The 20,883-nt window shown below is 50.7% G+C and overlaps 1 protein-coding gene across 2 annotated transcripts in view; it reads left to right on the top strand.

The window, feature by feature from the left end:
• Positions 1–4,596: 4,596 nt before the first annotated feature.
• Positions 4,597–20,883, top strand: part of Crmp1 (collapsin response mediator protein 1) — a 46,242-nt gene continuing 29,955 nt past the window's right edge. Inside the window, exon 1 of one of the 2 annotated variants that reach the window (NM_001365151.1) lies at positions 4,597–5,071. In NM_001365151.1, coding sequence (NP_001352080.1) covers positions 4,691–5,071 — 381 coding nt within the window. In that variant the 5' untranslated portion in view covers positions 4,597–4,690. Of the gene's footprint in view, positions 5,072–8,432; positions 8,683–20,883 lie in introns of those variants that run through there. The other variant, NM_012932.3, reaches the window with a different exon arrangement.

Below are 20,883 nucleotides of genomic sequence, written 5' to 3'. Positions count from 1 at the left end.
ATGAACTCTCTCAGCTTCTGGTGTTACATCACCATCTCCTTCTGCCCTTCACACTTTGTATCCTCACCTGGATGCTGCTACCCAGATATTCTAGCTTATTCTCTCCATTAGCTCATCATTAATTTAAATGCATGCCCAAATCCCCATTTGGCATGTGGGTTTATCACACAGATCCCAGAGATGGTGTGAGTGTCACTAAGTAACTTTCTTCTGTCCACTGTATTCTGGTGGGACTGGCAGGAAGAGCAGGCATTTAATACTTTGTATCTGTGTCTCTGGCTGGCCTGACTCTGTGTCTCCAGCACACTGTGGGAAGCTCCACACGCTCTACGAACTTCTCATGTCTCAGATGAGCGCTCGACTTTCCCTAGAAGACTTATAATTGCAAATCCATTTCCTGAAATTAGGTTTTTCAAGAGAGGAACTCACTGTGTAGCTCTGGGTGGCCTGGAACTTGTTATGTAGACCAGGATGGCCTGGTGCTCAGTGAGACCCACCTGTCTGCCTCCCGAGTTCTGGGATAAAGGGTGTATGCTACTATGTCCAACAAAATATTCTTCGGATAAGTTATATTTTCTTGTATTCGTTTTGTTTGTCTACACAAGATACTTCTTGGCGTTGGGCCCTTGCTACACTCTGATGTGTCCCTCTCTGTCAGTACCCTGGAAGGCTTCACAGTCTCCAGGGTGAGCACAAGATCTGCTCTTCTCACATTTATGATGTAGTTAAATTAGGATAACTTTTATGTTTTGGAGGACTAAGAGCCACAGCAGTCCACCACAGGATGGATGTTATCCAGTACTCTGGCTGTCATTTGTGGTTATCTGCTAGCCACTGTCCCTAACTCCCTGCCGGTGTATACATTTTAAGTTCAGTTCCTTCCTCTGTTTTCTGCCTCTGATTCTCTGATCCACTTACTTTCCTGGCTTCAAGTTGAAGAGGTGTTATGGAAAAGCCACTGACAAGCTTGACTGGGTATCCCAACCTTGTTCCTCCCTGGAGAACATGCATGATAGGTTTACAGGGTGGCCTCCTCAGTGCATCAGCCTGAAGGTGGAGGTGCCATGTGGCATGGCTGAAGGGGACAATGGTGTACACTGACCAGGTAGAGCACTGACCATCACACAAAGGAGGAACAATTTGAGTATTGGATATTCCCCTCTGACTACACAGGGATACTCCAACGCTGTGCTGGGTGACCACTGCTCAAGGTTATTCTAAGGGCAAAAGTCTAACCCCCCACCCCACACTCTGACTGTACTTCCTTCATTCTTTCCTCTGTCTTCTCCCAAGAGGATCACCTCAGTCAGACATTTTAGGGAGTGCAAGGACAATGGTTAGGATGCAGCCTCAGCAAGAGACCGTGTTTTAAAATCCCCAAAGTCTCCTTGCCATCTGTGCCTCTAGGCAAAGGATTTAATCTCTCTCAGCCACATTTTCCTAATCTGGAAAATGAGACTAAAATAGCACTTTCAAGCTTGTGTATTTGGGGGGGAGGGAAGGGGGGAGTTACAAAGCATTCTTGTTGGTAGGGTGCCCCAGGCAGGTGGTAAACACTTGGTAAGTGGAAACTGTGATTTTCCTTGCTTCTGCCTGAACATAGAGCTTCCTCGTGTTGCACCCTCTGGCTTCACAAACTGGCTGGCTCCTTCTCATGAGAGAATGGGTTTTCTTCTTTAAACATTTCTTTCTTTCTTTCTTTCTTTCTTTCTTTCTTTCTTTCTTTCTCTCTCTCTCTCTCTCTCTTTCTCTCTCTCTCTCTCTCTTTCTTTCTTTCTTTTCTTCTTTCTTTGTATGTGAATTTTCTGTGAGTTTATGTTCACCACAAGCACTGGAGAGAATACGGAGACTAAATGGGCTTCACATCCGTTGGAACTGGATTCATCCGTGAGCTTCTATGTTGGGGTTAGGAACCAAGCCCCAGGTCCTCTGTCAGAGCACTAAGAGTTCTTAACTGCCAAGTCCTTTCTCCAGGCCCTTCATTTTTTCCCTAAAAGATCTCAATTTCATTGTTATTTATGTGTATTTATCTATGTGATGGCATGCTGTGTGTGTGCGTGCACGCATGCATGTGTGCATATATGCATGTGAGCATATGCACACAGATGCCTGCAGAGGCCAGAGGTGAATGGCGCAAGATCCCCTGGGGCTAGTGTTAGAGGCAGTTGTGAGCCATCGTACATGGGCGCTGACAACTGAACTCAAGTCCTCTGCAAGGCAGCGGTTGCTTTTAATTGCTAAGCCATCTCTCCAGGTCTGGGGTTTTCTCCAAAAGCAACAACGTTTTCGTCACTATTGGCAAACCTAGAGAGACCGAATCCCCGAAATGTTGACTGAAGAATCAAGTATGGAGTAGAAAGCTTGACCTTGAAAGTACTGTCTAACTCAGATGTTTGGAGTCCTCTGTTATTTTTCTTGTTGATACAGGGTTTCACTATGTAACTCTGGGCTGCGGCTCATTATGTAGACCAGGATGACCTCAGACTCACAGATATCTGCTTGCCTCCTGAGTGCCGGGATTAAAGGTATGCATTCCTATGTCCGGTCATTTATGTTATATGGATTTTATCACCATCAACCCTTGGGAGGCTCTGGTCCACTGTGGACGTCAGCATCAGCACTTCTAGCATAGGGTGCACTGTGGACTGTATTTCAGAGTTCAATTAAAGATTCAGGACAGTTTCAGTGCAGTTTTTCCAACTTCCACAGGAATCACCTGGGCAACCTGAATCTGCATGGGATGTAGGAACAAGAGGACAGAGGAGCCAGTGTATAGGTAAGGTGGGTGGAAGACTGCGGACCTACTAAAATAGACACTGAGGACAAGAACTTGACACTTTCCTGTGTGCCCAGCATTAGTCCATGTCAAATATAGATAAAGGAAGGATGGAAGGAACTTTCCAACTGCCAACTGACATTGGATAAGCATGGGGTCCCAAGGCAGACAGGAGCAGCCACGTGAAATGGAATGGATAGGCAGCTGTTTGCTTCTCCTGTTTCCTCAACCACACAGCTGGAGCATTCTACTTGCAATACAGACTGGCTTTAGTCACAGAGGAAGCGTGAGGTGTTAGCTGATGTCCGTAGAGCCCATGTGGCAGAGCCCTCTGGTTGTGATCTCAACAATCATATTTACTGTCTGGGGTTCTCCAAGGTTGGCTGCAGAGCTCTCTGACCCTTTGGTGGAGGTGCTGAAAGGACAGCTCCTAGCCCGGGGAAGCCAACTGAAGGACAGATGCTGGATCAGGCTTCCTACTGTTCCCCAGCAATCCTGATTGCCAGTTTGGACTTGTCTGCCTAGGGGGCTGGCAGCTTGTGAGCCTCCCATCCAGAAAGCACAGCTGAGATTCCTGGGTCCCCAGGGAATCTCATGACCCTCTGCTAGAAAGTCATAAATAAGTGAAGGGGCTGGGACTGACCCCAAGTCTCCATCCTTCTTCCTGGTTAAAGGAGCCCCCCCCCCCGAATCTCCAGATGTTAAGCTCCAGCACAGTTAGAGTTGACTGTATTCAGGATGTGGGAATTGCCCATAGCTGCCTTTGTCTGGGTGCTGCCTGCTGCATGTGTCCATTCCTGAATATCTGTCTCCAAAGGGTTTCTGTTTAAGGGTTCTTCCTACTTCCCTTTTATTTGGTGGGATGTGCAGGGGTTGCCAATCAGCAATTTACAGGCCTGTGTGTGGAGGAGCCTTGTGAAGTTCCTTTTGGTAGCAGTGTGGGAATTCTTCACCCTGAGATGTTGTTGGGACGGGTGTGTGGGTCATCGGTTCAGTTACAAGCATCTGGGAGTGTAATGCTAACATGGCCTCCTTGCTATGGGATAGGGACCTCTGCTCCTGAGTTCTGCAGGCTTCATTCTTGTATCATATCACTTAGAAAGTTAGCGTTTAAAAAAAACCAAACAAACAGGGATTTTATTCTACTCTTAGTCCAGTCCCCAGCACTATCCTAGTGCCAGATCCTATTAGGCAATCAGTGTAGTAGCATCAAGTGAGCCAATGGGGAGTTGGATGTGTCTGTCTCTGACTGTGCATCTAAGTTCATTTAATTTTTGTACGACTTTGATGATGCGTGGGGTTGCCTGACAGAATCTCTGGTGTACGCGGGCTCGTGTGTGAGCGTGAGCTTGTGTGTGTGTGTGTGTGTGTGTGTGTGTGTGTGTGTGATCTATGGAGTGCCTGCTGTCTGGAGGGAGCGCGGAGGTACCTGATTTGGAGATGTACCATGTACAGACAGGCTGATGTCTGTGCAACTATCCCTTGCGAGGTGAAGCTTCACCGTGTGTACACGCGTGCGTGCATATGTGTGTATGTGTGGTGTGCACTGGCGCACGGCCCCCACCCCGTCTCTGCCCGCGCCCTGCGCTCCTTCTGGAGGCGGAGAGCCGGGTGCGTGGAGGGCACTGCGGCTCGGCTGCCCGCCCTCCGCGCTGCGGCTACCGCACGTCACCATTCTCCCCGCCCCGGCCGCCGTCCCCGCCTCCGTGGTCCTTTGTAGCTGGCAGTGGCGCTGGCCTTGGTCACCGTAGGCTCCGCCCCGCCCCGCCCCGGCCCCGCCCCTTGCGGGCCACGCCCCGGCCCTTCCTCCCTCCCTCTTTGCCCGACCGCAGTCGCGCTTGGGCCGCCGCGGGCCCGCACCGAGGCGCTCAGCGCGGAGCCAGCGGTAGCGAGAGCTGACCGCCGGAGACGGGGATGGCGGAGCGGCGGCGAGCATGGAACACGGAGGACGACCTGCCGGTGTACCTGGCGCGGCCAGGCAGCGCGGCGCAGACCCCGCGCCAGAAGTACGGCGGCATGTTCGCCGCCGTGGAGGGAGCCTACGAGAACAAGACCATCGACTTCGACGCCTACAGCGTGGGCCGCCGCGGCTCCGCGCGCACACCACGCAGCGCTGGCCGGCCCGACGCCGTGGGCCTGCCGTGCCCTGGCGGCAGTGAGGACACGGCCAGCGATGTGAGCGAGCCCTCGGGCTCTGCTGTCAGCTCGCCAGGCGATCGCGATGACAGACCGCCGGCGTTGCGCATCCGATGTCCTGCGCCCCGCGACCTACCACTCGGCCGGGACAATGGCCAGGTACCCTAGGGGCACGTGGGCCAGACGTGGGGGGGCGGGGCCCTTGGAGACCCAGTGCTTGGGTGGCGCGAGGGCGCGTGTGGGGACCCGCTGCCACCAGGTTCTGGGGGACTGCAACGGCCCCTCCCCCACTTCATCCTGCAAGAGGTTCAGAGAGGTTTAGGATAGGCCAGGGTTGGCCAGCAGAGCCTCAGAAGGCCAAAGCCAGGTTCTGAGAAGGGAAGTAAGTTGCGGCAGCTGCCGCTGCCGCTAAGGGACCTGTAAAATGAATTTAAGCCTCGTTCTCTTTCCGGGGTTCTGTGAATAGGGGGGGCATTCTCTGTCTTCCTCCATCTATCTATTCGCTCACTCACTGATTGTGGAACGCTTAGGCTGTAACCCGCTCAGAGAGAGGTTCACGGAATGACTCTGTTCATATAGATGCTCCCGCCCCTCCCTGCGGGACGATGTGGTTAAGGATTTAGAAGGTGGGCAGTAAGAAATCGCTCAGGACACTCCTCTCCTGGATGTATACGCTGGAGGCGAATCTGGGATTTGAACCCAGGCATATGGACTCCCTGACTTCTGAAAGTGAAGAGGGACATCAGGGAAAGACATGGCCAGGGTTTGGGCCTTATAGGTTATCGTCCCTAAGTTGGAATTTACCAGGGAACACGGGTGGTCAGACAGAAGAGTCCTGAACAGGGTGGGTAAGGTCAGAGCCACGTGTCTGGGAAACAGAAGTTGGAACAGCTCTGGGAGCTGTCCCTTGAGTTCTGGACTGGGCTGGCTAGGCAGCCTAACCCCACCCTCCAGAAGTTCCCTGGCTGGGGAGAGCTGTGGACTCATTTCAAGAATTAAGTTCAATCAGGTAGAGAGTGATCAATAAATGCTTGCTATGGAGTTTTATCATCATTCTCGGTTTAATTAATTAATTAATTCGTCCTTTCCATTAACACCATGAGAGGCACAAAGTGAACTCAGAGGGAGGAAGAGTTTGAACAGGACTGTAATCTGGACAGGCGTTTTGGAGGAGAAGAAAATGGGCGGTGTTCTCCAGCTCTGTCCTCCGCTCTGGAACTCTCCGTGGTCCTGAATCTGCCGCCTGGGCGCTGGAGGCGGGGGCGAGGAGCAGGGAACTAGCCAGAGTCCAGTTCCCTATCCCTTTATCTCCTCCTTGGTAGTACGACCTCGCGTGGGAAACAGGCTCTCTAGCTCCACCAAAGGCTTCAGGGCCCAGAAACCCAGCCACTACCTGGAACCTGTCGAGATGTTTCACCTTCTTTAAGCTGTCTTCATCTGTGACCCGGGAGTGGCAGTCTGCTCTCGGCTTCCCTCAAAGGGAATACCACGGAGGCGATTGCTCTTTGTGACTGGCCTGGAGCTGTCCTTCTGGCTTCGCGGCACTGGTCAGGGTCATTCACACAAGCTTTGTCCCCAGCTCTGCTATGGCTGGCCCGGTAGCTGTGCCTTAGTGTTTCTGGACCCTAGTTGCTTCAGCTGCTCCTGTGTTCTTACCACCCGGTTCCCCTCTGTCCTTTCTCCCCGACTTCTTAGGGACCTGACAAAAGGCTGCGTTCGAGGCCTCCCAAAGCACTCTCTGGTGGGGACTTAGAGTAGAAGAGATCACGGCCCCGCTGGATGGAGTAATTTACTTTCTGAAGACCACAGGGCATGGGTTGCAGAGGGCTAGGGATCTAGGACCAGCCTTAACCACTCCTGCAAAGGGTGCCCGGGCCCCTCCCCCGCCCATAAGGCTTTTTCCTGGGAGGGGGGTGGGGTTTCAACAGCGCAGGCGCAACATTTGCGGTTGCCAGAGGCTGGTGGCTGTAAAGCTTTGTACCGGAGAAGTCTGCTTGGGAGCAGCAATCTGTTTGGCCAGTAGCGAGCAGGACTCTTCCTTCTGACTTGCACGTGGCTCAGCCCCTCTCTCTAGCTTGCCTGCCCAGAACCCCCCGACTGACCCCAGGGAATGCCGGGGTACTGGAACCTTTGACTTATTGCCGAGGAAGGGAATCCGGAGACAGAAGTGTGCTGCTATCATCCGCAGCTTCCGGTCATTAATGAGAATTTAGGGGCCAGAGCACAGGCGGGACTTAATGAGTAGAGAACCCGCTTCCTGACGCTGCCCCGCGGCAGTTAATTTACGCTATTTTATCTCTGCAAATGCGCGGTACTTTATCTCTACAAGCTTCAGTGTCCTGTCTGTAAAAGGGGAAAGTCACAGACTAGTGTTTCTGAATATAAACTATTCTCTCGGAGCTTATAATCCCTCTTGGTCTCCTGCGGTGGACTAGGAACTGGCTTTCTCCATGTGGTGGAAGACGAAAGGCCCCAGCGGGGTCCCTAGATTTTTCTGTTCCTCGCCTCCCTTGGCAACCCGGAAGTGGTGGAGTGATTCTATCCACAGGGTCAGTGGAGGGAGTGTGCAGGCAGGAAATGAGCTCATTGGTAGGAAAATGGCTTGCTCCTGCCTGGGGGGCAGCTGCCCGGTATTTTGAGGCCTGCTGGGGGCTCCCTCGTTCATCTTTTGTCCCCTCTTGGTGAAGTTTGGCAAGCTTTGTCCCTGGCTTCCTGCCCACCTGTCCCAGAGCCACATCCGGATCCCCGGGCTTCGAACACTTCAAATGATAGGCAGGAAAATCGCGTTTCTTCCCTGACCCTAGGGCTGTAGAGACCTTAGTTAGTACCAGTGGGTCAGCTTTCCAAGCCTTCACTGCCAGGCCAGATAGACAAGCCACTGACAGGAGAGAGCAGAGGAAGGGTCACCCATGGATTCGCAGCTAGTCCTTTCTGCTGCTTTGCCTCTGCCTGGGAATGGAAATGGAGAGGGTAAAGAGGTGAAGGCCCTGGAGATGGGGCTGGGAAAATGAGTTCCCCTTAACTGAGGTGGGCTATTCAAGATAATAGCATGAATGAAGACTTGGATTTGAATATGGGAAAGGGGATGGAAAAACGGAGACCATGGAAGGACTGGCCAGAGGGGATCCTTGAGTGCGACTGTGGAGGGCCAAGGATGCTTCTAGCAATTAGGGTGGGTGCTGACTCCTGGCCCACACTTCCTCCCAAGCACAGGTTACACACACAAAGATCAGAGACACCTGTGGCACTGCCCACGGCTTTTGCCCGCGCGTCCAAAGGCTGTTTGTTTCTTGCTTTTAAAACAGCACTGAAAAACATCTTCTCCTAGTTGTGCGAGCGAGGCCCGGGCTTAGGCGAGCGCGCGGGGCGGGGGTCAGGGGCGGAGTGGGGGAAATCGGAAGGGAAGCGCTTCCTGGTTCGAGCCGAAAGGGGCGAATCCGGTTCTGCTGCCGCCACCGGGAGGAGCTGTCTGTCTTCAGCGCCCTCCTCTCGCCCAGCCTCTCCCTCCTCCTCCCGCCCTCCTCGCCAAGCCGGGCGGTGCAGGCAGCCGGAGCAGCGGCGGCGGGCCGAGCAGCGGGGAGTGGGCAGCGGTGGGAGCCGAGTTTCTGTCCTTTCTTTCGTCCCTCCCGGGCCTTTGTCGCAGCTCCCACGAGTAGCGCGGCCGGGAGACCCGGGTAGAGCGCCAGGCAGACGTTAGTTCCAGCGGCCGGGCGGAGGGCTCCAGAGGGGCCATGTCTCATCAGGGGAAGAAGAGCATCCCGCACATCACCGTAAGCGCCCCCACCCTGCCGCAGTGCTTTGTGGCTTGAGGGTGGTCGCCATCAGGGTCCAGACCCGTGGGGGTACAGCAGGGACGCCCCCGGAGGCTTCCTGCGTCGCCGCGAGTGGGGCGGGGCCCGTCTCGCCGAGGCCTCCCCCTCCCCCTCTGGGGACAATGAGGGGGAGCCCCGCATGGCAGGGCGGGGCTGGAGTATCCAGTCCCTCTCTCTGCGGGCGTGAAGCCCCCTCCCTCCGCAGGATGTGCCGGGAGGGTGGCGTGTGCCGGGAGGATGGCGTGGACCGGAGGATGCGGAGCTGAACAAAAGAGGGAGGGGCGCGGGGCCTCAGTCCCCCTCCCTCGGCCTCACACTGGGATGGGGAGGGTGTGCCTGGCCTAATGCACCTGGCCCCTGCGGCTTCCCTGTCTTGCACCTTGCAGCCTTCAGAGGAAGGAAAAAGATGCAGCTCTGCACTCCTTGCTTATCGATGGGGTGGAAGGCCCGACTTGGAGCTGCGCCATGATGGATGGATGCACTGCTCCCACACCTCACTGCAGCTAAGAATAGCCCAGTGGTCCACACTGGAAGCCGCGGCTTCTTAAGGGTTAACCACAGAGGCTGAGCAGCGCGAAGGTTTAGTGGTAGGGTAGACTGAACATCTGGGCCGTGTCCCTGGGTGTGGCCGGAAACAAAGGAGGCCCGGTCTCTAAGCTTTGTCTAGGCGGGGAGCTAAGGGTGATGAGGTCAGACACTACATCCTCCATCGAGTTCCTGCCTGGTGTTAGAACCAGCAAACAGTTGCTTAGAGCTGTCAGCGCAGAGACTGGGGTGGCAATGCTGGAACATCCAGGTTCTGGCAGGTGGGCTTCCCATAGCTCATATCCTCCTGGGTGAACCCTGAGATAGGAGGGTGGAGACTCAGCTTGTGGAGTTCAGGGTCAAAGACAGCCCCAGAGCCCCTCCAGGAAGGCAGCTTTGAGTTAGAGGTGGGTGCTGACTTTCCCTAGTCACACATCCAGTGTGACCCGTTAGTTTTATGGCCCCGGGGAGGTCTTCCCTGGGAAGCACTGTTATGAAGCAGGGAAAGGTTAGCAAGTGGGCTGTGAGTATGGTTGAGAAAAGGGGGGAGAGGAATCCTGGTTCCCCACCTGTGTTTTGCACTGGTTGGCTTTTACCCCTTCCAAACTGACCTCTGCTGAGCTCCCACCTATAGGTGTGAGTAGGCATGGAGACTGAACCATATCCATCCAGTTTGCAAACCCTGTACATAGGAGATGTCTCGGAGGGACTGTGAGATCCATTTGCCTGACAATGAAGGGAGGGAGCCTGGGATTGTTTGAACAGGTCCTTGCTGGAGAGGGCTGACCATGGGTTCCTGTCCGAAGAACGGAGGCAGGTGTTGAGGTGGAGCTGATGCAGGGACCAATGAATCAATAGCTCAGGGTCCCTCTGTGTTGTGTGCTCTTGGAGGATCTGAGCTTCAGGGCACTGGTGTCTCGGGTTGAAATTCAACAGATGGCTGCTAGGCAGGTCTCTGGGAAGAGTTCCTTTGGAGTCAGTCCTATGGCTCTGTCTGTTGAGCTGCAGGGCCATCCTGCTGTGACCTTCTGCAGTGGAGATGAGGGGCTCGGCCTTTACACCAGATGGCTGTGGATATGTGTCCTGCTAGGGTGGCTTGTCAAGCCTCACTGCTTTGATATCCATTGCAGATTCCCTCCCATGTCCTCAACAAGACTCACGAACAGCCAGGCCATCCAGGGCAGAGCTGTTAGTGTGTTGGCACGTTTGACCTAAGAAAGGCATGGCGTCTCTGCTGCTTTAATCCTATATGCAAAGCAGGCAATAGACCTGTGGGACAATTGCAGAGATGTTCCATCAGCCGCAGGAGTGGTTCCAGTGAGCATGGTGAGGAGGGATGCACAAAGGCTATCTCCTATGCAAAAGGAGACCCTTGAGAGGGCACTTGTTTCCTTGGCGCACCTTGCCTATCCCAACCACAAAGAAATAGCAAGGCTGGGTGTGAAAGACTCTACCTTGTAAGCCCCTTCCTATGGCTGAAGACCTTTTGCTAATGGTGCACACACTGTGATGAGGATCAGGGTCCCTTTTAAAATGCCACAGCTCTCAACTGTTCCTTAGCAGTCACTGGGTAACTTTGTAAAAAGTACCTGGTTTCTGCTGGACATAGGGAGGTGGGAAAGGAGAAAGTCTTAGCTCCCGTAGTTAGCAATAAGTCACAGCTACTTCATAAATGGTGATGGGTATAGTAAAGGGAAGTAAGGGGTCTGCAGGCAACTCCAGCAGGCATGTAGAGCCCAGGGGTCAAATGAGATGGCTTTTGGAGGAGGCAGAAGGAAAGCAAGCATTCTGGATCTCCACGTCTGCTGCCATGTGGCTTCTCCGCACACTGAAGCAAACCTTGGAAAAGTCAAAGGTGCTTTCAACAGCCTGAGGAGAGGCCTGAGGCACAGGCCTCAGAAGCAAACAGAGAGCACAACTGCAGTCCCAGGTCCCACCTGCAAGGTGCTTGATCATTCCATGGGCCCCTGCATCTCTGTTATGGGGAGAGAGATCCACAGAGATGAAGACCTAGGCTTCAGTAGGGAATTCAAAGTTGTTTACCAGAACAGAGAGCAGGGTACCTCACCCAGGCCAGGTACCTTATGGACAGACATGGAGATGAAATGAGGAAAATGTTCTACTCCAGTTGGTTACGATGTGGAGTCATTTCTTCTTTTAAGTATGGCCAGGCTGACCTGATGGAAAAGGAAGATGAGATACAGTTAGTCTCTACTCCAGGGTCTGTTTAAAATATTGATGAAGCTCTTTCAAGGGTGGATTTTTCTGTAACGAAGAGCACAAATGGGGGTTAACATAGCTGAAACTGTTTACAGATACCCACTGTGTTTAGCCAGTAGAGTATCATGGGTGTGGCTCTCAGCAAACAAAGGCACAGGAATCCCTGGCCCTGCAGCAGCTCTTGGTCCCCAGAAGAGCCACAGAATGGGGGATGCTCCTTCAGCTGTGTGCATGGGGGAGTCAGGGAGCTGGCTACCGAGCTTCTAATTATTATTAACAATAGAATTCACAGCTCTTGCTGCAGTCTCCATGACTTCTACTATCTCCTACCCATCCTGTAACTATGGGGAGAGGGTAGCCTAGGTGTGTTATCTTTCAATCACCATCGTGTCCCAGAGAGGAAACTGAGGTTTGAAGGCATGTAATGGCACACCAAGGTTCTTGCATCGAGCTACAGAGAAAAAAAAATCACGTTTCAATTCACATTCAAGCAGGCAGAGTGAATGGGCTGTTCTGTATGTTGAGAAAATCACTGGGTGGGTGTGTTTGTGTGTGTGTTTGTATATGTGATTATATGATGGTATATAAGCGAATGTGTGTGCATCTTTAGTCAAATAGTGAGGACAGGGGAGAAACTTATATTGGGCTGAGGTTGTGACTTTAATTTTATATATCATATGGGGAAAATCAAACCCACTCCCCAAACAAACAAACAAACAAACAAACAAACAAACCAGCAAACCTGTGAAGCATTTGGCAGGCTATCCCAAAGGGGACATTTAGAGTAGATGTTCATTTATCCCATGAGTCTTTGCATAAAGGATTCGGGCACTTGCACAATTTGGCAAATGGGCTGGAAGTTGCACCAGTACTGAGGGTCCGGGAGAAGCAAAGGACAGCACCAGGGCCACTGTGGGAATGACCTAAGCCCCAGCCATTCAGGACAGAGGCAGAAACCCTCACTAATGTCCAGTTCATGGGCACAGAGAAGTGAGTCAAATTCTAAGGAAAAAATATTTTTTTTATTACACACAAATTTGTAAGGAGAGTTTCAGAAGGAACACAAAGGTGGCAGGACAGTGTCACAGCACAGTGACACCTTCATCTTTGTGGTAGTATCTCACTCTGTAGTCCAGGTTAGTCTATAATTTATTCTGTAGCTCAGGCTGGCCTCTACTTTTGATATTCTTATTGAGGCTTTCCAAGTGCTCGAACCACCATACCCTGTAACAATTATTTCATACGTTCTTTACAAAGCAGACTTGACCAATACTCAAATCATGGAAAACATTCAATGCCACACACTCAAGAGTACCTGGCCCATAGCAAGTGTCTAATATAGTGGTTCTCGACCTTCCTAATGCTACGATCCTTTAATACAGTTCCTCATGTGTGATGACCTCTAGCCATAAAATTATTTCCGTTGCTATTTTAAAATTGCAATTTTGCTACAGCTATGAATCATGAGTACATACCTGTGCTTTCTGGTGGTCTTAGGCGACCCCTGTGAAAGGGTCATTTGAGCCCAAAGGGTTTGCAACCTACAGTTTGAGAACTGCTGGTACCATACATAGCTTCTTCCTTCATACTCATGAACTCCAAGGAAGTGAAAATTTGACTCACCTTAGTGACCAATATTGTTGGCATAGTGACTGCGCAGGGTACCTAACCATCGGTGTTTGCCAGCAGTGCACACACCTGAAATAAGCACAGGTTGGATCAGAACACGCCAGAGGAACTTGAGACTAGGACCTGGCCAGAAGCAACAGGAGGCTTCATGGGTTTCGCAGTGGCATAAGTGAGAGGTTGGAACAGCGCAGGTGAGGTCCGGGTTGGGAGGAAGGTGGGGGATTTTATGCAGCCGAATTCGAGGTGTCTGAGAGAGGTCTGAATGGCTGGGCAGCAGAAATGACACAGCTTCTAAGTTTGTCACGGACTCCAAGATGTCTGACCTTGGGCACATCACTTCCTTCTCTTCCATTTTGAGTTCTTTTCCTTACTGTGAAATGGATGAGGTAGCTGGGGATCGATGTTACAGGCATTCTGACACCCTGCGGGCCATAGGAAGGAGACGGAAGCCTGTGAGCTGGGGGAATGGTGTGTTGGAAGAAGCGGTGGAATTACAGGTTTGACTCCTGGGGGCTCACACAGTCTCTCCACTCACCAGCCTTTCTCTATGGCCACGTGGGTGAAATGACACAAGCAATAACAGCCAACCCCCATCACTAACAGAAGAAACTTGTAGGGTGCTGAGATTACTATCTGCACAGAGTAAACACCACGTGGGTTAGCCATCAGCATGACCATTGTGGGACAGCGTACAGGTCAGTGCAATGGCACATGACTCTGAGATCTCGCTCATGTCACAAGCTGTAACCTTGCCCCTGCTGCTGTTGTTAGAAGCTGCATCTACCCCGAGTATCTCTTCACATTGAGACCTGGGCTGAAAGAGGAGCAGAGCATGCAGGCCAGCAGCCTACAAGGTCTTTAGGAACTTCTGTTCCATCATGGCTTGTCTCATAGTTAAAGTCAAAGTGCTGAGCCCAAAGTCAGTCTAAACCTGGAGTCAGTTTCCTGGAAGTCACCAGAGCTCACACAGGCCAGCGCTGGTGTGGGACGAGATGCTTGTAATCATCTGTTGAAACTCATGCTGAGCTCATTATGGAAATGTAAGAGACATGGAGGGAAGATGCTGGTCCATAGGTGGTGGGGTTTGCTCAGAGGGTGGTTAACAGTACAGGTTGGAATGAGGGTGAGAGGCATGGGTCAGGTAGAGAGGGAACCATGTGAGGTGTAGAGGAGATGGTGTATAAAAGAAAAGGTAAACCATTCTAGCTGAGGCCATACTCAGCCCGTGGGAGCAGGGCGGTGTGCTGGAACCATCTCTAGCTGGACTACAGGTCAGTGACAGGGTTTATAGACTATTTTAGCAACATCTGTCTGCAGAGCCCTGAGCGCTCACAGGTGCCGAGTACAACCCAGTTTCCTGCTGTGAGCAAAAATGAGACATCTGGTGCTGACAAGACAAAGGAGCCTCAGAGACCATCCCCCTCCTCCCAGCACCCAGGAGAACTAGGTCAGGGCAGTGTATAGTGGGATGGTGGTAAGGGTAAGCTTGTACAAGCAGGGCTGCTAAGGAACTCCAGGAGACAAGGAAACATGGCTGCCCAGCTAGCTGGTGATATCTGGTATTTAAACCCTCTAGGAATGCTGCTAGGTTTTAGACTATTTGATTATGTTTTCCAGTTAGAGAGACTGAGAACCATTTCCCTGGATAGCTATAGTGTCTAAATCCTAAATTTTGCTTTGAGCAAATGAGACCGTGAATTGGTGCTGGTGTATTCATGAACTGAGGAGGGAGAACGTTCAGCAAACACGAGTGGGGCTGGGGAGGTGGCTCGGTGTGTAAATTGCTTGCCACACAAGCCTGAGGGTCTGAGTCTGTATCCCTCATATCCGTGAAAAAGCTGCGTGGTGATACTTTAGGAGGTACCTATCTGTAATTCCATTCCAGCTCTGGGGGTTGTGTGGGGCACCAGGTGGTGATCCAGGCAGATCTCCAGAGTTCACTGGCCAGAGCCTAACCAAATCCGTGGGCTACAGGTTCCGTGAGAGCCATTGAGGAAGACATCCCCCATCAGCACCTGACTCTCCACACACATGTAACTGATGGACATGTGCACACATCCACATGAAAGTAGCACATTGGTGCCAGGCTGTGTGAAGCTCCCAGTCCCATAGACTTTACTCAGCCCTCTGGTGCAGGAACCCAGAGCACTCTCCTAGATCAGGATCACCCTCCCTAACTCTCTGCCTTTGCCAGCAAGACCTCTATTTTCTAAGGAACACCCTTCTTCCCAGGGTAGGGAGCTGTGAGCTCTTTGGTTAGTTTCTCATGTCCATATGTTCCATTTCACCATAAGAACATGGAAGACAAGGAGAGTCTCCCCTTCTCAGCCTCTCCTCAAGAGCACCCTGCATTCAAGGGATTCTACTGTGTAGGTGGATAGGGGAGTCCACAGGGTAAGCCTTGTTTCTTGGCTGAGTGAGCTTTTAGCTGCTTCTGCAGTGGTTCTCCCTTAAGCCCTGTCTGTGGGCTTAGCTCTGAGCTAGTTTGCATCACGAAGTGAGGGAGACTGGCTTGAAGGGCTTTAGAAATGAAGGCTCTTCTAGAGTGGAATCTGGGCTGTAGGGAGAAGGCAGATCTGCTTTGCCAATGAGCTTAGCTGGCTTTAAGAATGGACCGCGTGCTCTCAAGAACTGTTAACAAGTTGAGACACTTGACTCCCAGGGGCTTGACTCAGTAATAACCTGGTGTCAGAACTGGCTCAGTCCCAAGGCTGACTCAATGGATCTGATACAGAACCACATAGAACAAAAGGGTGGCTGCCTGAAGAATGGGGCACCTACCCTCAGACCTGGGTGGTATGCACGCATGTGCAGACATGCGTGTTGCTGGAAATTGAACCCAGAGTGTCATGCATACTAAGAGAGGACTCTGCCACCCAGTTATATCCTTTGAGGAAATGTGCTTTTTGTCATAATAGATCCCAAAGGCCCAAGCCCTACATCCTATACAAATATTTGAATTCTGTAACCTCTAAGTTGAAGGGAACCTTATAAAGATGGGGAGGTTTTCCGTGTTTGTGTAAGAAAATGCCAACATGATTTATTCTCCTAGCTTGTGTAGGAATTCCAAATACCTTTTCCTAGAATCTTGACAGTTACAGGGGGCCACACTTCACAGGGCAGCTGGGCTTGCTCTGGGACAGCTATACTTAGGGGTGGGGGTGCTTCTCTTGTGAAGTGCCCTTGTTTGGCTTGAGAAATGACCCGCTCCTCTGCCCTCTTGCTGCTCTCAGAGACTGTTAACCTTCTCAAACCACCCCAGTTCATTCTCTGTGCTGAGAACAGCATCGTGTTTGGCTTCTCTTCCTCTCTGTCCCAGTTTGCTTTCTGTTGCTGTGATAAACACTCTAACCAAAAATTTCTTCCCAATTTAGGGGAGAAAAGGGTTTGTTTGGCTTATACTTCCAAGTCATAGTCCATCTATGAGGGAAGTCAGGGCAGGAACCAAAGCAGCAAACCAAAGGCTGATTTGGTTGCTGCTTTATACAATATTACCTTGAACCAGGGAACTCGCAGGCAAGAGAGCACAACAGAAATCACGGAGGAACACTGCATGCTGAGTCATTCACAGGCTGAAGATTAGTTTTTTTTTTCCTACAGCACCAGAAACCTGTCTAGGGAATGGCACCGCCCACAGTGGGCTGGGCCCTTCCATATCAGTTAACACTCAAGAAAATTCTTCATAGACATATTAACAGGCCTGTCTGATCTGGGCAATCCCTTGATTGAGGATTGAAACTCTTCTCTCAGATGACTATAGAGTATACCAAATTGACCGTTAAAGCTACAGCATTCCCTCCTCCACTTTTTTTTAAACTGAGCTTTATTTGTGGGGACATAGAGCAATAAGAATCCAAAATAAAACTTGAAGGATTTGGCACTGAATTTTAAATTTAAAAAAAGGAAATTTTTTTTCTACTTTCCCAAATGCCTGAATGCAGATGCATGGTCCGAAATCTTGGATCTCTTAGGCTGGTGTTCAGTTTGTGGGCAACCTCTAGGCTTCTTCTAGACTTTATCCTGGTGACCCTGCAAGGTTGGAGCTCTGACTACTTCCCTTTACAGAGGAGGGACAAATCCTCCAGAGGCAAAATGGGGGCTAAGCTGTGGTCTCGGCACCAAGTGAAGGATTCTTATCTTAGGGAATAAGGTAGATAAAGCTGAGCTAAAATATGGAGCACCTTGGATGTGTTAGCCAAGAAGTGCTAGCCTCACACTAGGGAGAGCTCCATATGGTGCTGGAGTCAGGCTACTGGGAAGAAGATTGGAAGGCTGGGATGTGTAGGCTGTGTGGACTTGGCAAGTGGCCCATCCTTCAGAGATGGCCACGGGTGGTGTTAATAGGTAAATATGGTATGTCTTGGCAACACCAAAGGATAAGTCAGGGATGGAGGAGCCTGCTTCATTCTGTGTGAGGAAACAATCACAAAGAGGGGTGAGACAATTGGGTGTGTGCTTCAGAAAGTCACTCTGGCTGTCATGTGGTAGAAACAAGAGAAGCTGTAGAGAGACAGCTGTGAGGGCCTGCCCAGGACAGATGCAGCAGCAGGAGGGAAGCATCAGGTATCTGTGGGGACCTTTCTCAAGTGGACAGCACTAGGGTCCCAGTTTACCATGGTTTGCCACATTGGAAGCTTCATTTGCTGTGCATTGTGTTGGGCACGAGTCTCACAGGCAATAACTAGGGTGTGGGCCTAACAGAGAGTGGTGATGCCATGAAGCCACGCCCTTCTGAGTGGATCAGTGTAGTTAGTGCAGAGATGGACTAGTTACAAGAAAGAGCTGTGTGCACCTCTGGCTGATCGTGCTCCCCTGCCCTTTTGTTTCCTCCTTGGACGGTAACACAGAGATCCCATCACAGGCTTGGCACCACACTCTTGGGTTTTCTAGTCTCCATAATTATGAGCAAAATAAACTTTTACTGGTTAATAAGCCATCAGTCTCAGGTGTTCTGTGACAGCAGGTAAGACAGATGAAGAGAGGGTATGAGAGGCTGAAGGATCTGAAGTTGAAAACACGCGTCTTAGCATGATCCAGCGCTCCACAGAAGGACTCTAGTCAGATTCTTTGTCATGTGTTTTCCACAGATGAACCTATGTCATTTGTGTCATGCATGGGTACTGAAACACAGTTAGACATACACACATGATAGAGTCAGAGTGGCTGGACTCTGCATGGTGTCTTTAGAAGATGAGTCTTGTTTTCTAGTAGCATACATGTTCTGTGATATGAGGACAGGAGGCACTGTCATTTCTTAGCTAAGGTTCTATGCATAGTGTCTGACTCCCAGAGAAAGCATCCTTCAAAATGGCCAAAGCCTTTTACTGTGCCTTACCTTCTTGGACCACATTCCTGGCAGTGATTAAGCTGAAGCATGGGATGAGGGGTGCCCTTGACGATGACACAACAGATGTGGAGGCTCTATTATTGCTTAACCCGTTGATGTGGGCGAGCAACAGGCCATCATTAGGGGCAGTGAAGATACTCTTACTTATGCATAACCCCCAGGAGTCAGAGGAGTGGGAAGTTACAATATAGGTGCCAAGTAGAACAAGGTTCAATTCAAATTCTGGCACCATCTCTTGGATGTGTGACTTGAGCAAATGACTTAACTTCTCAGAGTTTCCACATTTGTAGCAATTACGCTGGCTTCCTATGTGAATTTAAGAGTTAAAAATGAAAATGGAGGCCCGTGTAGATTTAGCTACTGCTGTCTTTTGCAGACAGTAGGGAGGACCTGCCCACTGGAGTCCCTGGAGAATGCGCCATTTTACAATCAGATATTTTGCCATTTGAGTGTTTCCTGAACATTGACCAGAGTGATGGGCATGAGATCCTGCATGGAAGTTGCCATGGAAACAGGGCTAAGCTCTCTTCCTTGGGGCTCACCCACATTTCTGATTCAAGAAGGAAATGCCGTGCTGCTTCCATCCAGGCAAAGGAAGGGTAAATCGGTGCTAATTAGACTGAGTTCCGCACCGGTTTCCACTACCTGGATCTTTCCTGACTATGGGTGGGTAGGCTGCCACAGAGATGACTTTGTGTGAATGAATGAACAGAGGTGCGTAGCTGTGTAGTAGCACTTGCTGCTGCCAGGCAACCTGGTGGGAGGTACGCAGGGGCCGAGGCTGTGGCTTACTGAGAATACAACCCCATTGTGTCAATGTGAAGCATTTGGGCTGTTCAGTTCATGGCTGGCATGCGTGCTGGTTCACTGTGGGGTTGGCTGTACGTGTATAGCAAACACAGCCACCCTCTGCAGTTCACAGAAGCGAGTATTTACTTGCTGCATCAAGAGTCATGAGTACTCAGCAAGATTCTCTCTGGGATACTGTCTGGGTCAGGTTTGTTCCTCTTAGCATCTCATTTTGAGCCACACGTTACTTACTTGGGTCATCATGTCATTAGACTAGAGAGGGCTAGCCTGAACTACCTGCATCTGAAAGCCCTGATTGGCTCATGCATCACAGTCTCTCCTCTTACTGGTCTATCTGTCCTCAAGGCTAGTCTGAAGCCACCTGGGCTGCCATGTTTGCATCATGAAGCATGGCCAGGGTTGGGGAACATGATTGAGAATGAAAATCACGACCTGTTGTCGAGAGTTGACACCCAGAGATCTGGGGTTTTTTAGTGATGTCATTAGTAACATGTAGACAACAAGAATTTTTCTAAAAGCACTTGGGCTGAAATTTTTACCAGCTCACCCCAAAGTGGTTTGGCGGTCATATAGGAGTCCTGGTGCTGTGCTATGATCTTGGTCTCTGACTTTGTCTGTCTGTCTCTGTCTCTCTCTCTCTTTCTGTGATTGAGTGAGTAAACACCTACACACCCTATTGGATTTTTAAATTTTGAACATGACCCTTGTTCACTGGTAGAGTTTGGAGAGTTGATAACTTTCTAGTCCCAGCGTCAACTTCCCCCTTTCCATAAGAGAAACCATTTATGCTTGTGTTCATTTCCTGACAGGTGTATTTTCTCTATGGTGGTGCCTTTCTGATTTCTGAGGCTCATTTTCATGCTCTCCCTTCTGAAAGGAAGCCCCCCTTCTCCTGGGAGTGACTGCTCAGTTACCTTGATCTTCATTTTCCTGTCCTTCCTGCTTATGTATCTGGGAGCCTTCACAGAATCTGTGACCCAAGGATCAGTGGTTCACATCATCACTCAGCCATTCACATCAGGTCTAATCTCAGCACAAGCTGTGCACCAGAGGGATTGGACATGGGCCCCATATCCACCATTTAGAGAATTAAGATGCTGAAAGGGTACTAGGAGACTTGGCAGTTCTTGAAGTCAGTGACATCCACCATGAAACAAGCCATTTTAACTTCTGTCTGTGAGGTTGTAGAAACAGAAAAGTTTCCATCCAGTCCAGAAAGAAGAGCAGTAAGGATCCACAGTCCTGGATGAGGTAAGGGGAGAGAGGGATCTCCAGGTTTTGGGGAGAGCCTCAGTGCCAAGTGGACCGTGTTTCAGAACCACGGACAGCGCCCACCACACCAATCCCTGCCTGGAGCCCAGAATGCTACTTTCAGAGGGCTGTGCCTCTTGTCACTCTGTTTATGAAAGTGTTCCCCTCCCTGCTTTTTATAGCTTTGTAATTTTCCACTCATAATTTGAGGACCCAGCCCAGTCCCCTCTCTGATGACTCAATTACTGTCTTTCTTGCTTAATCACAGCTTTAAGTCTCTGCTATTTTTTAGATAGCCACAAATGTCCAGCCAGTGATGTTTGGATAAGTGTTGGTTAGGTAAGAGTAACACCTCTTTCTCTTCCTGTGACAATTTG

Source organism: Rattus norvegicus, chromosome 14, assembly GCF_036323735.1.
Source record: "Rattus norvegicus strain BN/NHsdMcwi chromosome 14, GRCr8, whole genome shotgun sequence".
Classification (NCBI taxonomy): Eukaryota; Metazoa; Chordata; class Mammalia; order Rodentia; family Muridae; genus Rattus; species Rattus norvegicus.
Note: the sequence above shows the minus strand (reverse complement) of the source record. Positions and strands in the feature narration are given on the sequence as shown.